We start from the raw sequence: 18,514 nt of genomic DNA, 5'->3' as shown, positions 1-18,514 counted from the left end.
ACTGTACCCCACCACTGGCCATATCTTCCCATCCCCTACCCTCTCTGCGTTCCGCAGAGACCGTTCCCTCTGCAACTCCCTGGTCCACTCGTCCCTTCCCACCCAAACCACCCTAACCCCGGGCACTTTCCCTTGCAACCGCACGAGATGTAACACCTGTCCCTTTACCTCCCCCCTCAACTCCATCAAAGGACCCAAACAGTCTTTCCAGGTGAGACAGAGGTTCACCTGCACCTCCTCCAACCTCATCTATTGCATCCGCTGCTCTAGATGTCAACTTATTTATATCGGCGAAACCAAGCGCAGGCTCGGCGATCGCTTCGCTGAACACCTGCGCTCGGTCTGCATTAACGCAACTGATCTCCCGGTGGCCCAGCACTTTAACTCCCCCTCCCATTCCCAGTCTGACCTCTCTGTCATGGGCCTCCTCCAGTGCCATAGTGAGGCCCGCCGGAAATTGGAGGAACAGCACCTCATATTTCGCCTGGGCAGTTTGCGGCCCGGCGGTATGAACGTCGACTTCTCCAACTTTAGATAGCTCCTCTGTCCCTCCCTTCCCCTCCTCCTTCCCAGATCTCCCTCTATCTTCCTGTCTCCACCTATATCCTTCCTTTGTCCCACCCCCGACATCAGTCTGAAGAAGGGTCTCGACCCGAAACGTCACCCATTCCTTCTCTCCCGAGATGCTGCCTGACCTGCTGAGTTACTCCAGCATTTTGTGAATAAATTGTTACTGTACCTACTTCAACAACCTCCTCTGGCAGCTCACGATCTACAGCTCATTCCTTATTATGCCCTGAATTATTAAATGACATTAAAATATCAAACTGACATTGATAACGCCTGCCCCTGGCGATTTTTTATGTCTGATTAAAAAGGAGTGTCTCGACCCAAAACATCACCCGCTCCTTCTGTCCTGTCGTGCCTGCGTTACTCCAGTATTTTGCGCCTATCTTCGGTGTAAACCAGCATCTGCAGTTCCTTGATACCCATCTGTCTTGTTTAGTCTATTGTCATGTGTACAGAGGTAAAATGACAACCTGAACACTAAGGACAGCATGATTGTAATCATGTAGAGTCTTTCTGCTGACTGGATACCATGCAAGTAAAAAAGTTTTTTACTGTACCTCGGTACAAGTGATAATAAATTACACTAAACCAAGTGCGACCAAGGGAGAGAATTAACTTTAGAGAAGAGAACTTGAGAATTGATTTATTGTGCTGGGTCTTTAACTGGAATTCCTGCTCTACACCTCTCTGTCCTCCCTTGTTGCCTCTTTAAAATGACTTTTTCACCAAGTAAAGGAAGCATGCAGGTACAGCAGGCAGTGAAGAAAGCCAATGGAATGTTGGCCTTCATAACAAGAGGAGTTGAGTATAGGAGCAAAGAGGTCCTTCTGCAGTTGTACAGGGCCCTAGTGAGACCGCACCTGGAGTACTGTGTGCAGTTTTGGTCTCCAAATTTGAGGAAGGATATTCTTGCTATTGAGGGCGTGCAGCGTAGGTTTACTAGGTTAATTCCCGGAATGGCGGGACTGTCATATGTTGAAAGACTGGAGCGACTAGGCTTGTACACACTGGAATTTAGAAGAATGGGAGGAGATCTTATCGTAACGTATATGATTATTAAGGGGTTGGACACGTTAGAGGCAGGAAACATGTTCCCAGTGTTGGGGGAGTCCAGAACAAGGGGCCACAGTTTAAGAATAAGGGGTAGGCCATTTAGAACGGAGATGAGGAAAAACCTTTTCAGTCAGAGTTGTGAATCTGTGGAATTCTCTGCCTCAGAAGGCAGTGGAGGTCAATTCTCTGAATACATTCAAGAGAGAGCTGGATAAAGCTCTTAAGGATAGCGGAGTCAGGGGGTATGGGGGAGAAAGCAGGAACGGGGTACTGATTGAGAATGATCAGCCATGATCACATTGAATGGCAGTGCTGGCTCGAAGGGCCGAATGGCCTCCTCCTGCACCTATTGTCTATTTTCAGTCACACCCCCTCATAAAATCTGTGAAGTAGAAAACGCAGGAATTACGCCCGCTACCGAGAGCACCGGATGCCAGCCAACTTGAGCCAGGTTGTTACTGTACCTACTTCAACAACCTCCTCTGGCAGCTCATTGCTTATTATGCACTGAATTATTAAATGACATTAAAATATCAAACTGACATTGATAACGCCCGTCCCTGGCGATATTTATGTCTGATTAAGGAGTGTCTCGACCCAAAACATCACCCGTTCCTTCTCTCTAGAGATGCTGCCCGTCCTCCCTTGTTGCTTCTTTAAAATGACTTTTTGACCAAGTTTTCAGTCACACCCCCTCATGAAATCTGTGAAGGAGAATTAGAAAACGCAGGAATTACGCCCGCTACCGAGGGCACCGGATGCCAGTCAACGTGAGCCAGATTGTTACTGTACCTACTTCAACAACCTCCTCTGGCAGCTCACGATCTATAGCTCATTCCTTATTATGCCCTGAATTATTAAATGACATTAAAATATCAAACTGACATTGATAACGCCCGTCCCTGGCGATATATATATGTCTGATTAAAAAGGTGTGTCTCGACTCGAAACATCATATAACCATATAACAACTACAGCACGGAAACAGGCCCGTTCGGCCCTACCAGTCCACGCTGACCACTCTCCCTGACCTAGTCTCATCTACCTGCACTCAGACCATAACCCTCTAATCCCCTCTTATCCATATACCTATCCAATTTACTCTTAAATAATAAAACCGAGCTAGCCTCCACCACTTCCACCGGAAGCCCATTCCATACAGCCACCACCCTCTGAGTAAAGAAGTTACCCCTCATGTTACCCCTAAACTTTTGTCCCTCAATTCTGAAGCTATGTCCCCTTGTTGGAATCTTCCCCACTCTCAAAGGGAAAAGCCTACCCACGTCAACTCTGTCCGTCCCTCTCAACATTTAAAAAACCTCTATCAAGTCCCCCCCTCAACCTTCTACGCTCCAAAGAATAAAGACCCAACCTGTTCAACCTCTCTCTGTAGCTTAAGTGCTGAAACCCAGGCAACATTCTAGTAAATCTCCTCTGTACCCTCTCCATTTTGTCGACATCTTTCCTATAATTTGGCGACCAGAACTGCACGCCATACTCCAGATTCGGCCTCACCAATGCCCTGTACAATTTTAACATTACATCCCAACTTCTATACTCGATGCTCTGATTTATAAAGGCAAGCATACCAAACGCCTTCTTCACCACCCTATCCACATGAGATTCCACCTTCATCACCCGCTCCTTCTCTCCTGTCGTGCCTGTGTTACTCCAGTATTTTGCGCCTATCTTCTGCGGTGTAAAGCAGCAACCTGCAGTTCCTTCCTAACACGGTAGCACGGGCGGCACGGTGGCGCAGCGGTAGAGTTGCTGCTTTACAGCGAATGCAGCGCCGGAGACTCAGGTTCGATCCTGACTACGGGTGCTGCACTGTAAGGAGTTTGTACGTTCTCCCCGTGACCTGCGTGGGTTTTCTCCGAGATCTTCGGTTTCCTCCCACACTCCAAAGACGTACAGGTATGTAGGTTAATTGGCTGGGTAAATGTAAATGTAAAAATTGTCCCTAGTGGGTGTAGGATAGTGTTAATGTGCGGGGATCACTGGGCGGCACGGACTTGGAGGGCCGAAAAGGCCTGTTTCCGGCTGTATATATATGATATGATATGAACACTATATGTAAAACAAAACATGACTGAGGACGGTGGGTCTAAGGCTCTTGTAAAACCACGTGAGGGCGCAGCGCGTTTCGCTGACACAAAACCGCGTATGTTTTTTTGTTGACAAAAACATGCGATTCACACCGCTGCGAACTTTTCTTTGTTCGTGGCGGTAGGTTCCTCCTCTGATGCTAATCGATATCAATTCTGAAAGCAGACAGCCGTAGCTACCCTAATGACACTCGACTCGACTGCAGGCGACCTGAATTTGTGGTTCTAAAAGCCCGGGCAAATTGCGGAATCACAATTTTGCCAATGCGCGTTGTCATGCAAACGGGTCATACTTTGCTACGACTTTGATTTATAGACAATAGGCAATAGGTGCAGGAGGAGGCCATTCGGCCCTTCGAGCCTGCACCGCCATTCAATGTGATCATGGCTGATCATTCTCAATCACTACCCCGTTCCTGCCTTCTCCCCGTACCCCCTGACTCCGCTATCCTTAAGAGCTCTATCTAGCTCTCTCTTGAATGCATTCAGAGAATTGGCCTCCACTGCCTTCTGAGGCAGAGAATTTGTACCAGCATCTGCAGTTCCTTCCTACACATCTATTTAGTTTAATTTAGTTTATTGTCATGTGTACAGTGAAAATATGTCCACTATGGACAGCTTGTTTGTAACCTGACTGGAAAGGGTTTTCCTCATCTCCGTTCTAAATGGCCTTACCCCTTATTCTTAAACTGTGTGTGGCCCCTGGTTCTGGACTCCCCCAACATTGGGAACATGTTTCCTGCCTCTAACGTGTCCAACCCCTTAATAATCTTATACGTTTAGATAAGATCCCCTCTCATCCTTCTAAATTCCAGTGTATACAAGCCTAGTCGCTCCAGTCTTTCAACATACGACAGTCCCGCCATTCCGGGAATTAACCTGGTGAACCTACGCTGCACGCCCTCAATAGCAAGAATATCCTTCCTCAAATTAGGAGACCAAAACTGCACACGGTACTCCAGGTGCGGTCTCACTAGGGCCCTGTACAACTGCACACAGTACTCCAGGTGCGGTCTCACTAGGGCCCTGTACAACTGCACACAGTACTCCAGGTGCGATCTCACTAGGGCCCTGTACAACTGCACACAGTACTCCAGGTGCGGTCTCACTAGGGCCCTGTACAACTGCACACAGTACTCCAGGTGCGGTCTCACTAGGGCCCTGTACAACTGCACACAGTACTCCAGGTGCGGTCTCACTAGGGCCCTGTACAACTGCACACAGTACTCCAGGTGCGGTCTCACTAGGGCCCTGTACAACTGCACACAGTACTCCAGGTGCGGTCTCACTAGGGCCCTGTACAACTGCACACAGTACTCCAGGTGCGGTCTCACTAGGGCCCTGTACAACTGCACACAGTACTCCAGGTGCGGTCTCACTAGGGCCCTGTACAACTGCACACAGTACTCCAGGTGCGGTCTCACTAGGGCCCTGTACAACTGCACACAGTACTCCAGGTGCGGTCTCACTAGGGCCCTGTACAACTGCAGAAGGACATCTTTGCTCCTATCATATCTCGTGGAAGGAAGTGGTATTATACCACGATCTTTGGCTCAAATGAAAGCTTTGAGTTGGCTCTTATTGATATATTTTCATTGTATTTAATTAATGCATGAAAAAAAATGCAAGTGCCTGTTGTGTCTTCGGGTTTGATGTCCTGATAATAACGACACAATTCAGGTTGTTTCAGTTGCCTTAATTTACTCCTTTATTCAGCTCCTTGCCTGTGTGGCGTAGTGATACTGAAAAGTGCTTACATACCTAATCACAGTGTGTGTGTGTGTGTGGTGAGTGTGCCTGATACAAAGTAGTGCAGGAGGTTGGGACTGCTACAATGAATATGTAGCATATGTAACATCCCCCCTTCTCAAAAGAAAAGAATAAAAGTTAGTGACACTAGAGGATTTCCAGAGCGAGGGTGGCAATCCTGTAGCAGATACCGTGGGATTATTCTGCCCACATTCATGGCATTCTGCTTTCTACTATACTACACAACAAAATATATAATGGCAGCTTGTTTTCTTTCAGGTAGTGCGTAGCCAGTCAAGAGTCATGTCTTGGCGTGACTTGTGACTTGTCCCTTCCAGTGCTAGCGATAACGCGCTGGGGGTAAGATGTTGCTCCTGGATCTAGTAGATCTGGTTGTTGCCTGCAGTGTTGCACTCGATGTATTGGTGACTTGTTGAGTCGTTTCCTGGCCATTGGTTGGTGCTGGTTGACTATATAACTCACTGGTAGCAGTTTGTGAGAATGTGTTGTCATCAATGGCAGGTGTTGCTGTTGCTGTGGGTGGTGTCCTAGGAGTTGCTGGTGTTGTCTTTGAAGTTGCAGGTGTTGACATTTCAGGTGTCGGGCGGATGTGAATTCTGTTTCGTCTCAACTGCCTGCCCGGTTCTGTCTCTATGATATATGATTTTGGGGTTCCAGCCCTACTGGTGATTTGTGCTGGGGTCCATTTCTTTGTTATTGGATCCTGAGCATGTACGTTTTGGCCTTGAAATAGTTCAGGCAAGTACTGTGCATTTTTGTTGTATTGTTTCAGCCCCTCCTCCTGGGCAGCTGCCAATTTTGCCCTTGTTTCTTCTTGGTCGATAGGGGGTTGGATTTTGCTTGGCAGGGTGGTTTTGTATTTCCTGCCATTTAGCATTTCTGCAGGAGACTTCATGTCAGCCTTTAGTGGAGTTGCCCGTAAGGATAATAGTGCCAGGTTTGGATCCTCCTTTGCCTCTCGGCATTTTATTAGTATTTTCTTGGCTGTCTGTACTTGCCTTTCAATAAACCCATGGCCCTTTGGGTAATGTGGTGAAGATGTTGTGATTTTGAACCCGTATTCGGTGGCCAGCTCTCTGAATTCCCGAGATGTGAATTGGGTTCCATTGTCACATACGATCTGCTCAGGTATTCCTTGCTCTGCAAACAACCCTCTAACAATTGACACAATTGTTTTAGCTTTCAAGTCCTTTATGTTTCTCACAAATGGGAATTTGGAGTAGTAGCAGGCCATAATCAAATACCATTGCTGGTTCTCTGTGAACAGGTCTGCTCCGATGGTTTGCCATGGCCGGCTTGGGATATCACTGGGTGTCATTTCCTCCTTCTGTTGTGAATTCCTGTATTTTTGGCATATGTGGCATGTAGATACCAGCTTTTCTATGTCCTTGTACATGCCTATCCAGTACACAGCGGATTTAGCACGGAGTCTGCACTTTTCCATTCCTAAGTGTCCTTGGTGGATCTTTTCGAGGATTTCTTTTTTCATGGACTTGGGTATGATGATTCGTGATCCGGCCAGCAGGACTCCATTCTCTACCGAAATATCATCACGGATGGTCCAGTATTCGCGGAGGATAGGCTGAACTTGTTGTCTCTTTTCTGGCCACCCCTGTATTACCATTTGGGTGAGGAGCTGGAGTTCTTCATCTCTGGCTGTTTCCTCTTTAATCTGTTCCAGCTTCACGCTTGTCACACTCACAATGTGGTGGATCTTTATGCTCAGCCCTTCCATCTCTTGTTTGTCATGTGTTGATAGTCTGGATAGGGCGTCAGCTAGCAGCAGGTCTTTTCCTGGCTTGTATCTGATGTTGTAGTCGTAGCTCTGTAGCCTCAGTAATAGTCTCTGTAGTCTGGCTGGTGCTTTGGTGAGGTTTTTTTTTCCGATTTGTTCTAGAGGGCGGTGGTCTGTTTCGATGTCGAAATACCTTCCATATAGGTAAGTGTGAAATTTCTCGCAGCCATAGACTACTGCTAAGAGTTCTCTCTCTATGTTTGCGTACCTTGATTCTGTAGGAGTGAGTGCTTTGGATGCATACGCAATAGGTCGGCCATTTTGTATCAGTACTGCTCCAACTCCTCTCATGGAGGCATCAACTTGGAGTGTTACAGGTTTCTGTCTGTCATAGTACTGCAGGATCGTTTCTTTGCTGATGAGTTGTTTTAATTTCCCAAAATCTTGGCTATGTGAAGCACACCAATCAAATTCAGCGTCGTCTTTCATCAATTCACGGAGATTTGCTGTATGATTAGCAAGCTTAGGTATGAAGACTCCCATGTATTGTATGAGCCCTAGGAAACTTCTTAACTGTTTCTTGTCTTTGGGTTCCTCCATGTGGTTGATAGCATCCACTTTTGTAGGGTCCGGTTTCACTCCTTCTGCAGAGTAAATCAGTCCAAAGAATTTGCACTCCCTTTCTTTGATTATGCATTTGTCTGCATTGAGCTTTATGCCGGCTCTTCGAGTTTTTTCCATAGCCTCATGGAGGTTGTAATCATGCGTGTTTTCATCTCTGCCGTATACTTGGATATCATCTGCTATCCCGATTGCCCCTTTACAGCCTTTGTATGTTTCATCTATTTTCCGCTGGAAGACATCTTGACTCACCTTCAGCCCGAATGGGAGCCTGTTGAATCTGAATCTGCCAAATGGCGTGTTGAAAGTGGTGAGCATTGATGACTTCCGGTCTATTTTGACGTTCCAATATCCATTGCTAGCATCCAGCTTGCTGAACACCTTGGAACCGGCTAGTGCGGGTGTGATCTCTTCAAGGGTTGGAGTTGGATAATGGTCGCGCTTCAATGCATTGTTCAGATCCCTGGGATCAAGGCATATCCTTAGTTTTCCGTTTGGCTTTTCTTTGATAACAATTGAATTTACCCAATCAGTTGGTTTAGTTATTGCTGTGATGATGCCCTTTTCTTCCATTTCGTTTAGTTGTTCCCTTAGCCTCTCTTTCAGTTCAAGGGGAACACGGCGGGGTGGGTGGATCACTGGCTTCACACTGGGGTCTACTGTGATATGGTATTCGTATTCCTCAAAACAACCAACGGTATCGTCAAAACACTCTGGGTACATGTCCATCAATTCTTCTTTGTTCCTGATGGGCGGCCGGTTTTTGATGGGTATGTTTCTGTCAATTCTGCAGGAGTTTGTCTTGATTTCATAGTTGATTGACACAATCTTCAGTCTTTGGCACGTGTTCAGGCCGAGAATAGCAGGTCCTTTCGATTTAGTGATGAAGAAGGGGCATTTCACTTCTTTCCCTTTGTATGTTCCTGCTATGATTATTTTGCCTAGCTGTGGGATTATGGAACCTCCGTATGCAGCTAGGACTACATCGCTACTTCCAAGGATTCCTTTCCTGACGCTGCCATCTTTTGTCATGTGTTCAGGGAATATCTTTCCGTAAAGATTGACTGGTAAGATATTGCTCTGGGCTCCAGTATCAATTTTGAGCCTTAGATTAATCGTTGTTCTTTTCTTTCCCACTTTTTTCTGTAGTTGTATTATAGTATATGCTTCCTCTCTGTTGCTATGTGTTTTGCTGTTTCCCATTTCGTGGACGTCAATGGTCCCAACGGAAAGGAATTCTTCCTCAGAGGTATCTGAGGTTATCTCCTCTTCCTGTTGGACGTGTGCGTGTATTTGTTTCCTTCTCGTATTTCTATCGTTCTTTGACCATTGCTGCTTTGGCTTGGTGCTGTATGATTTTGTTGACCTACACATTTTCTTCCAGTGGTTAGGCCTCCCACATGAGTTGCAGGTAGTCCCGTATGCTGGGCACGCCCTGCGATCATCAAATGCATGCTCTGTACCGCAGTTCCAGCAGCTTCTTTGGCTTGCTTGTTTGTTTGCATGCCTAGAAAATGTCTGCTTTGGAGCCTTTAAGGTGGAGCCAGGGTCACGTTTTGAGAGAGCGTCTATATTCACTCTGGTGCTGCTCTGAGATGAGCCAACTTGAAGGCAGAGGGAGGACATTTGTTTCCTTGTGGCTTCGAAAGCTCTGGCAGCATCTACGGCGTCTTTTAGGTTGAGGGTGTCTTTCCCTATTAGGGACTTTTGGACCTCTTGGTGGGCGCACCCCCATATTAGCTGGTCGACAATTCTGTCATCTTCATCACCAAATCTGCATTTCTTGGCCACGTTCCTTAGTCTCGAAAGGAAAGTGTCGGTTGTTTCTTGTGGGTCTTGTCTTAGCCCTTGGAACTCATACCGATGGATTCTGTGGTTTGATTTGGGCTCCATATGGTTCGCAAACCTTTCAAGGACTATTCCCGGATTATTGCAGTCAGGCTCTGTTAAGCTCCAACTGTTAAAAATGTCTAGACCCTTCTCCCCGAGCCATAGTAAAATATAACTGACCTTCTCTTCATCTGCAGTTCCTTTCAGGAAGCTTTTAAATGCCAGCTGGCTCTTTTGTTTGAATTTCTTGAACGCCTCCACCACATCATCGGCGTCCCAGTTCATCGTAGGGTGGAGGCTCATTGCTGCTGTGGAGGCCGCCATCTTGTGTTGTTAGGCGGGTGCACAAAAAAAATCAATTTCTCTGCAGCCGCTGTTCCTAATTCACAATAGCGATTCACAATAGCGCGGGTTTTTACTCGAAAGTCACCGCTGCCACCATGTTGTGTCTTCGGGTTTGATGTCCTGATAATAACGACACAATTCAGGTTGTTTCAGTTGCCTTAATTTACTCCTTTATTCAGCTCCTTGCCTGTGTGGCGTAGTGATACTGAAAAGTGCTTACATACCTAATCACAGTGTGTGTGTGTGTGTGGTGAGTGTGCCTGATACAAAGTAGTGCAGGAGGTTGGGACTGCTACAATGAATATGTAGCATATGTAACAGTGCCTATTAAGATAAAGGATCTAATGGTGGCAATCTGAGCAGACAATTATTTTGCCCCCAACAAAGATGGCGCCGGCGCCAGCGCCCCGCAGCCGGGCGTCCGTTTGACAGGGGCAGAGATACTAGAGGAGCCAAACAGACCACTTCACGTCTATTTTGCCCCCAACAAAGATGGCGCCGGCGCCCCGCAGCCGGGTGTCCGTTTGAAAGGAGCAGAGACACTAGAGGAGCCAGACAGACCACTTCACGTCTATTTTGACCCCAACAAAGATGGCGCCCCCGCCCCGCAGCCGGGCGTCCGTTTGATAGGAGCAGAGATACTAGAGGAGCCAGACAGACCACTTCACGTCTATTTTGCCCCCAACAAAGATGGCGCCGGCGCCCCGCAGCCGCGCGTCCGTTGCGCCCAACGGCAGTTTGAAAAGAGCAGAGGTACTAGAGGAGCCTGACAGACCACTTCACGTCTATTTTGCCCCCAACAAAGATGGCGTCCCCGCAGCCGTTGCGCCCCTACGGCAGTTTGAAAAGCGCAGAGGTACTAGAGGAGCCAGACAGACCACTCGACCCCTTCACGTCTATTTTGCCCCCAACAAAGATGGCGCCGGCGCCGGCGCCCCGCAGCCGGGCGTCCGTTGCGCCCAACGGCAGTTTGAAAAGAGCAGAGGTACTAGAGGAGCCTGACAGACCACTTCACGTCTATTTTGCCCCCAACAAAGATGGCGCCGGCGCCGGCGCCGGCGCCCCGCAGCCGCGCGTCCGTTGCGCCCAACGGCAGTTTGAAAAGTGCAGAGGTACTAGAGGAGCCAGACAGACCACTCGACCCTTCACGCCACGCCGCCATTTTAGTAGGCAGAAACGTCGCAGGGAACGTTTAGAAAAAGACAAAATAAACAAAGATCTGCGAATCGATAGAGCGAGATACATTATGCATTTGGTAAATGGTATCATCACACGTGCACTCCGCCCCAAAAAACCCCACTGATTAGACCGCGAGAGGCAGAACGAACGGCAAGGGGGAGGGGGGGGTTTGCTTACTAAAATGGCGCCTTTAACGGAGTGGTCCATCTTGCTCCTCTAGTATCTATGGTTTGAACAAAAAGGGCGGGGAAGTGAAGACCTCTATCGCCCGCCCCTGACTCGAGGTCGTCCGTCCGTCCGTGGCGCAGAAGATGGTAAGGTGCTTTAGGCAGAAAGCCAGTCTCTTTGTACACCTTTTTGTCGCTAAGTATTCAAATCTTAACCCCCCCCCCCACCCAGTCCTCCTCCCCCCCCCCACCCAGTCCTCCTCCCCCCCCCCACCCAGTCCTCCTCCCCCCCCACCCAGTCCTCCTCCCCCCCCCCACCCAGTCCTCCTCCCCCCCCCACCCAGTCCTCCTCCCCCCCCCACCCAGTCCTCCTCCCCCCCCACCCAGTCCTCCTCCCCCCCCCACCCAGTCCTCCTCCCCCCCCCACCCAGTCCTCCTCCCCCCCCCACCCAGTCCTCCTCCCCCCCCCACCCAGTCCTCCTCCCCCCCCACCCAGTCCTCCTCCCCCCCCCACCCAGTCCTCCTCCCCCCCCCACCCAGTCCTCCTCCCCCCCACCCAGTCCTCCTCCCCCCCCACCCAGTCCTCCTCCTCCCCCCACCCAGTCCTCCTCCCCCCCCACCCAGTCCTCCTCCCCCCCCACCCAGTCCTCCCCCCCCCACCCAGTCCTCCTCCCCCCCCACCCAGTCCTCCTCCCCCCCCCACCCAGTCCTCCTCCCCCCCCCACCCAGTCCTCCTCCCCCCCCACCCAGTCCTCCTCCCCCCCCACCCAGTCCTCCTCCCCCCCCCACCCAGTCCTCCTCCCCCCCCACCCAGTCCTCCTCCCCCCCCACCCAGTCCTCCTCCCCCCCCCACCCAGTCCTCCTCCCCCCCCCCACCCAGTCCTCCTCCCCCCCCCACCCAGTCCTCCTCCCCCCCCCACCCAGTCCTCCTCCCCCCCCCACCCAGTCCTCCTCCCCCCCCACCCAGCCCTCCTCCCCCCCCCACCCAGCCCTCCTCCCCAGCCCTCCTCCCCCCCCCACCCAGCCCTCCTCCCCCCCCACCCAGCCCTCCTCCCCCCCCACCCCTCCTCCCCCCCCACCCAGCCCTCCTCCCCCCCCACCCAGCCCTCCTCCCCCCCCCACCCAGCCCTCCTCCCCCCCCCACCCAGCCCTCCTCCCCCACCCAGCCCTCCTCCCCCCCCCCCACCCAGCCCTCCTCCCCCCCCCCCCACCCAGCCCTCCTCCCCCCCCCCACCCAGCCCTCCTCCCCCCCCCCCACCCAGCCCTCCTCCCCCCCCCCACCCAGCCCTCCTCCCCCCCCCCACCCAGCCCTCCTCCCCCCCCCCCACCCAGCCCTCCTCCCCCCCCCACCCAGCCCTCCTCCCCAGTCCTCCCCCCCCCACCCGGTCCTCCTCCCCCCCCCACCCGGTCCTCCTCCCCCCCCCACCCGGTCCTCCTCCCCCCCCCACCCGGTCCTCCTCCCTCCCCCACCCGGTCCTCCTCCCCCCCCCACCACCCAGTCCTCCTCCCCCCCCCACCCAGTCCTCCTCCCCCCCCCACCCAGTCCTCCTCCCCCCCCACCCAGTCCTCCTCCCCCCCCCACCCAGTCCTCCTCCCCCCCCCCCACCCAGTCCTCCTCCCCCCCCCACCCAGTCCTCCTCCCCCCCCCACCCAGTCCTCCTCCCCCCCCCACCCAGTCCTCCTCCCCCCCCACCCAGTCCTCCTCCCCCCCCACCCAGTCCTCCTCCCCCCCCACCCAGTCCTCCTCCCCCCCCCACCCAGTCCTCCTCCCCCCCCCACCCAGTCCTCCTCCCCCCCCCACCCAGTCCTCCTCCCCCCCCCACCCAGTCCTCCTCCCCCCCCCACCCAGTCCTCCTCCCCCCCCCACCCAGTCCTCCTCCCCCCCCACCCAGTCCTCCTCCCCCCCCACCCAGTCCTCCTCCCCCCCACCCAGTCCTCCTCCCCCCCACCCAGTCCTCCTCCCCCCCACCCAGTCCTCCTCCCCCCCCCACCCAGTCCTCCTCCCCCCCCCACCCAGTCCTCCTCCCCCCCCCACCCAGTCCTCCTCCCCCCCCCACCCAGTCCTCCTCCCCCCCCCCACCCAGTCCTCCTCCTCCCCCCCCACCCAGTCCTCCTCCCCCCCCCCCACCCAGTCCTCCTCCCCCCCCACCCAGTCCTCCTCCCCCCCCACCCAGTCCTCCTCCCCCCCCACCCAGTCCTCCTCCCCCCCCACCCAGTCCTCCTCCCCCCCCACCCAGTCCTCCTCCCCCCCCACCCAGTCCTCCTCCCCCCCCACCCAGTCCTCCTCCCCCCCCACCCAGTCCTCCTCCCCCCCCCCCACCCAGTCCTCCCCCCCCCCCCACCCAGTCCTCCCCCCCCCCACCCAGTCCTCCCCCCCCCACCCAGTCCTCCCCCCCCCACCCAGTCCTCCTCCCCCCCCACCCAGTCCTCCTCCCCCCCACCCAGTCCTCCTCCCCCCCCCCACCCAGTCCTCCTCCCCCCCCCCACCCAGTCCTCCTCCCCCCCCCACCCAGTCCTCCTCCCCCCCCCACCCAGTCCTCCTCCCCCCCCCACCCAGTCCTCCTCCCCCCCCACCCAGTCCTCCTCCTCCCCCCCCACCCAGTCCTCCTCCCCCCCCCCCCCAGTCCTCCTCCCCCCCCCCACCCAGTCCTCCTCCCCCCCCACCACCCAGTCCTCCTCCCCCCCCACCCAGTCCTCCTCCCCCCCCACTCAGTCCTCCTCCCCCCCCCACCCAGTCCTCCTCCCCCCCCACCCAGTCCTCCTCCCCCACCCACCCAGTCCTCCCCCCTCCCCACCCAGTCCTCCCCCCTCCCCACCCAGTCCTCCCCCCTCCCCACCCAGTCCTCCCCCCTCCCCACCCAGTCCTCCCCCCTCCCCACCCAGTCCTCCTCCCCCCCCCACCCAGTCCTCCTCCCCCCCACCCAGTCCTCCTCCCCCCCACCCAGTCCTCCCCCCCCACCCAGTCCTCCCCCCCCCCACCCAGTCCTCCCCCCCCCCACCCAGTCCTCCCCCCCCCCACCCAGTCCTCCCCCCCCCCCACCCAGTCCTCCCCCCCCCCACCCAGTCCTCCCCCCCCACCCAGTCCTCCTCCCCCCCACCCAGTCCTCCTCCCCCCCACCCAGTCCTCCTCCCCCCCACCCAGTCCTCCTCCCCCCCCACCCAGTCCTCCTCCCCCCCCACCCAGTCCTCCTCCCCCCCCACCCAGTCCTCCTCCCCCCCCCCCACCCAGTCCTCCTCCTCCCCCCCCACCCAGTCCTCCTCCTCCCCCCCCACCCAGTCCTCCTCCCCCCCCCCACCCAGTCCTCCTCCCCCCCCCCACCCAGTCCTCCTCCCCCCCCCCCACCCAGTCCTCCTCCCCCCCCCCCCACCCAGTCCTCCTCCTCCCCCCCCACCCAGTCCTCCTCCTCCCCCCCCACCCAGTCCTCCTCCCCCCCCCACCCAGTCCTCCTCCCCCCCCCACCCAGTCCTCCTCCCCCCCCACCCAGTCCTCCTCCCCCCCCCACCCAGTCCTCCTCCCCCCCCCACCCAGTCCTCCTCCCCCCCCCACCCAGTCCTCCTCCCCCCCCCACCCAGTCCTCCTCCCCCCTCCCCACCCAGTCCTCCTCCCCCCCCCCACCCAGTCCTCCTCCCCCCCCCACCCAGTCCTCCTCCCCCCCCCACCCAGTCCTCCTCCCCCCCCACCCAGTCCTCCTCCCCCCCCACCCAGTCCTCCTCCCCCCCCCACCCAGTCCTCCTCCCCCCCCCACCCAGTCCTCCTCCCCCCCCCACCCAGTCCTCCTCCCCCCCCACCCAGTCCTCCTCCCCCCCCCCCCCCCCCCCCAGTCCTCCTCCCCCCCCCCCCCCAACTCCAGAGAGATGATGCTGCCTGTCCCAATACAATAGACAATAATATAGGTGCAGGAGGAGGCCCTGCTTCGAGCCAGCACCGCCATTCAATGTAGTATAAGAAAATAACTGCAGATGCTGGTACAAATCGAAGGTATTTATTCACAAAATGCTGGAGTAACTCAGTGGGTCAGGCAGCATCTCAGGAGAGAAGGAATGGGTGACGTTTCGGGTCGAGACCCTTCCTCAGACTGACCACCATTCAATGTGATCATGGCTGATCATTCTCAATCAGTACCCCGTTTCCTGCTTCTAATGTGTCCAACCTCTTAATAATCTTTTATGTTTTGACAAAATAGACAATATAGGTCAATACAGGAGTAGGCCCTGCTTCGAGCCAGCTCCGCCATTCAATGTGATTGATCATGGCTAATCATCCACAATCAGTATCCTTGCAACTGAGGCAGTGTGTAGCGTTGGTTCACGAGATTGATCCTTGGGATGGCGGGACTCATTCGCTCCATCCAACGTTGCCCATCTTTCATACAGTCGGGACAACAGGCCAAGAACTCGACTGAACCAATCCTTAAATTATATAACCATCAAGGCCAACAAAAACGTTCCGCTACTCGCTGTTCCCCAGAAACATCCCTGTTTGCAATCCTTTGCCACCGCATATAAAATCTGCTGCTGATAGTAAATCTTTTAAACTGTTGCTTGCAAACACTACATTTTAAATCTGCAACTGCATGCGTGAGGGACTGCACGTTTTGTAGCCCAACAGCGGTGGTTGGTGCAGTATCGACAAGACTGTCGTATGAGGAAAGATTGAAAAGACTAGGCTTGTATTCAAAGGATGAGAGGGGATCTTAGAGAGACGTATAAAAGGACTGGACAAGCTAGATGCAGGAAAAATGTTCCCAATGTTGGGGGAGTCCAGAACCAGGGGCCACACACACACACAGTCTTAGAGTAAAGGGGAGGCCATTTAAAACTGAGGTGAGAAGGAACTTTTTCACCCAGAGAGTTGTGAATTTGTGGAATTCTCTGCCTCAGAGGGCAGTGGAGGCCAAATCACTGGATGGGTTTAAGAGAGAGTTAGATAGAGCTCTAGGGGCTAGTGCAATTAAGGGATATGGGGAGAAGGCAGGCACGGATTACTGATTGTGGATGATGAGCCATGATCACAATGAACGGCGGTGCTGGCTCGAAGGGCCGAATGGCCTCCTCCTGCACCTATTTTCTATGTTCCTGCCTTCTCCCCATACTCCTGACTCTGCTATCATTAAGTTCCGTTGAGTTACTCCAGCATTTTGTGTCTATCTTTGGTGTAAACCAGCATCTGCAGTTATTTTCTCCCCATTCCTTCTCTCCAGAGATGCTGCCTGTCCCGCTGAGTTACTCCAGCATTTTGTGTCTATCTTTGGTGTAAACCAGCATCTGCAGTTCCTTCCTACCTATCTTTTCCTACTCTCCAGAGATGCAGCCTGTCCCACTGACTTACTCCAGTATTTTGTGTCTTTCTCAAGGATTTATTTCGCCTGCTGAGCCTTTAACTCAGTGGTGTCCAAACTTTTTTCAAAGCGGGCCAGATTTGATAATGTGAAAATACCCAAGGGCCAATGCCAACCCCCCCCCCCCCCCCCCCCCCGGACCTTTAACTAATGTGCTCCTCCCCCCCCCCGGACCTTTAACTAATGTGCTCCTCCACCCCCGGACCTTTAACTAATGCGCTCCTCCCCCCCCCCCCCCGGACCTTTAACTAATGCGCCCCCCCCCCCCCCCCGGACCTTTAACTAATGCGCCCCCCCCCCCCCCCGGACCTTTAACTAATGCACTCCCCCCCCCCGGACCTTTAACTAATGCGCTCCCCCCAGACCTCGCGTCTGACAATCCGTAGATCGGGCAGCGCTGACCGCCGGGAGATGTAGTCGCCGTCGCCTCTCCCGCTCGGGACGGGACGGGGGGGGATGTAGGTCGGGCAGCGCTGTCTGCTGGGAGGTGTAGTCGCCCTCTCTCCCTCTCCCTACCTTCATTCTGTTAGACAGTGCTGACGTGCCATAAATAATAAATTTTAAGACGGAAGCTGCGAGCCGTATAAAATCTGACCTCGGGCTGCGATTGGCCCCCGGGCCGGACTTTGGACATGTCTGCTTTAACTAGAATTCCTTCTCTAAACACGTCTTCCCTTGTCAGAGACTAATCTGAGGTTAGTTGAACAAAAACGACACAAAGTGCTGGAGTATCTCAGCAGGTCAGGCAGCCCCTATGAAGAACATGGATAGGTGATGTGTAGGAAGGAACAGCAGATGCTGGTTTAAACCGAAGATAGACACAAAAAGCTGGAGTAACTCAGCGGGACAGGCAGCATCTCGGGAGAGAAGGAATGGGTGACGTTTCGGGTCGAGACCCTTCTTCAGACTGATGTCGGGGGTGGGACAAAGGAAGGATATAGGTGGAGACAGGAAGATAGCGGGAGATCTGGGAAGGAGGAGGGGAAGGGAGGGACAGAGGAGCTATCTGAAGTTGGAGAAGTCGACGTTCATACCACCGGGCCGCAAACTGCCCAGGCGAAATATGAGGTGCTGCTCCTCCAATTTCCGGCAGGCCTCACTGTGGCACTGGAGGAGGCCCCCTGACTCCGCTATCCTTAAGAGCTCTATCTAGCTATCTCTTGAATGCATTCAGAGAATTGGCCTCCACTGCCTTCTGAGGCAGAGAATTCCACAGATTCACAACTCTCTGACTGAAAAAGTTTTTCCTCATCTCTGTTCTAAATGGCCTACCCCTTATTCTTAAACTGTGGCCTCTGGTTCTGGACTCCCCCAACATTGGGAACATGTTTCCTGCCTCTGATGTGTCCAACCCCTTAATAATCTTATACGTTTCGATAAGATCTCCTCTCATCCTTCTAAATTCCAGTGTATACAAGCCTAGTCGCTCCAGTCTTTCAACATATGACAGTCCCGCCATTCCGGGAATTAACCTAGTAAACCTACGCTGCACGCCCTCAATAGCAAGAATATCCTTCCTCAAATTTGGAGACCAAAACTGCACACAGTACTCCAGGTGCGGTCTCACTAGGGCCCTGTACAACTGCAGAAGGACCTCTTTGCTCCTATACTCAACTCCTCTTGTTATGAAGGCCAACATTCAATTGGCTTTCTTCACTGCCTGCTGTACCTGCATGCTTCCTTTCAGTGACTGATGCACTAGGACACCCAGATCACGCTGTACGTCCCCTTTTCCTAACTTGACACCATTCAGATAATAATCTGCCTTCCTATTCTTACCACCAAAGTGGATAACCT

General features: G+C 53.9%; 1 protein-coding gene across 1 annotated transcript in view; it reads left to right on the top strand.

Moving 5' to 3' along the window:
- The first annotated feature begins 11,446 nt into the window (after positions 1-11,446).
- Positions 11,447-18,514, top strand: part of LOC144609303 (uncharacterized) — a 64,577-nt gene continuing 57,509 nt past the window's right edge. The window contains exon 1 of the mRNA XM_078427734.1: positions 11,447-11,525. Coding sequence (XP_078283860.1) covers positions 11,523-11,525 — 3 coding nt within the window. The 5' untranslated portion in view covers positions 11,447-11,522. The remainder of the gene's footprint in view (positions 11,526-18,514) is intronic.

This window comes from Rhinoraja longicauda, chromosome 34, assembly GCF_053455715.1.
Source record: "Rhinoraja longicauda isolate Sanriku21f chromosome 34, sRhiLon1.1, whole genome shotgun sequence".
Classification (NCBI taxonomy): Eukaryota; Metazoa; Chordata; class Chondrichthyes; order Rajiformes; family Arhynchobatidae; genus Rhinoraja; species Rhinoraja longicauda.
This window is presented reverse-complemented; position numbering and strand designations above follow the sequence as displayed.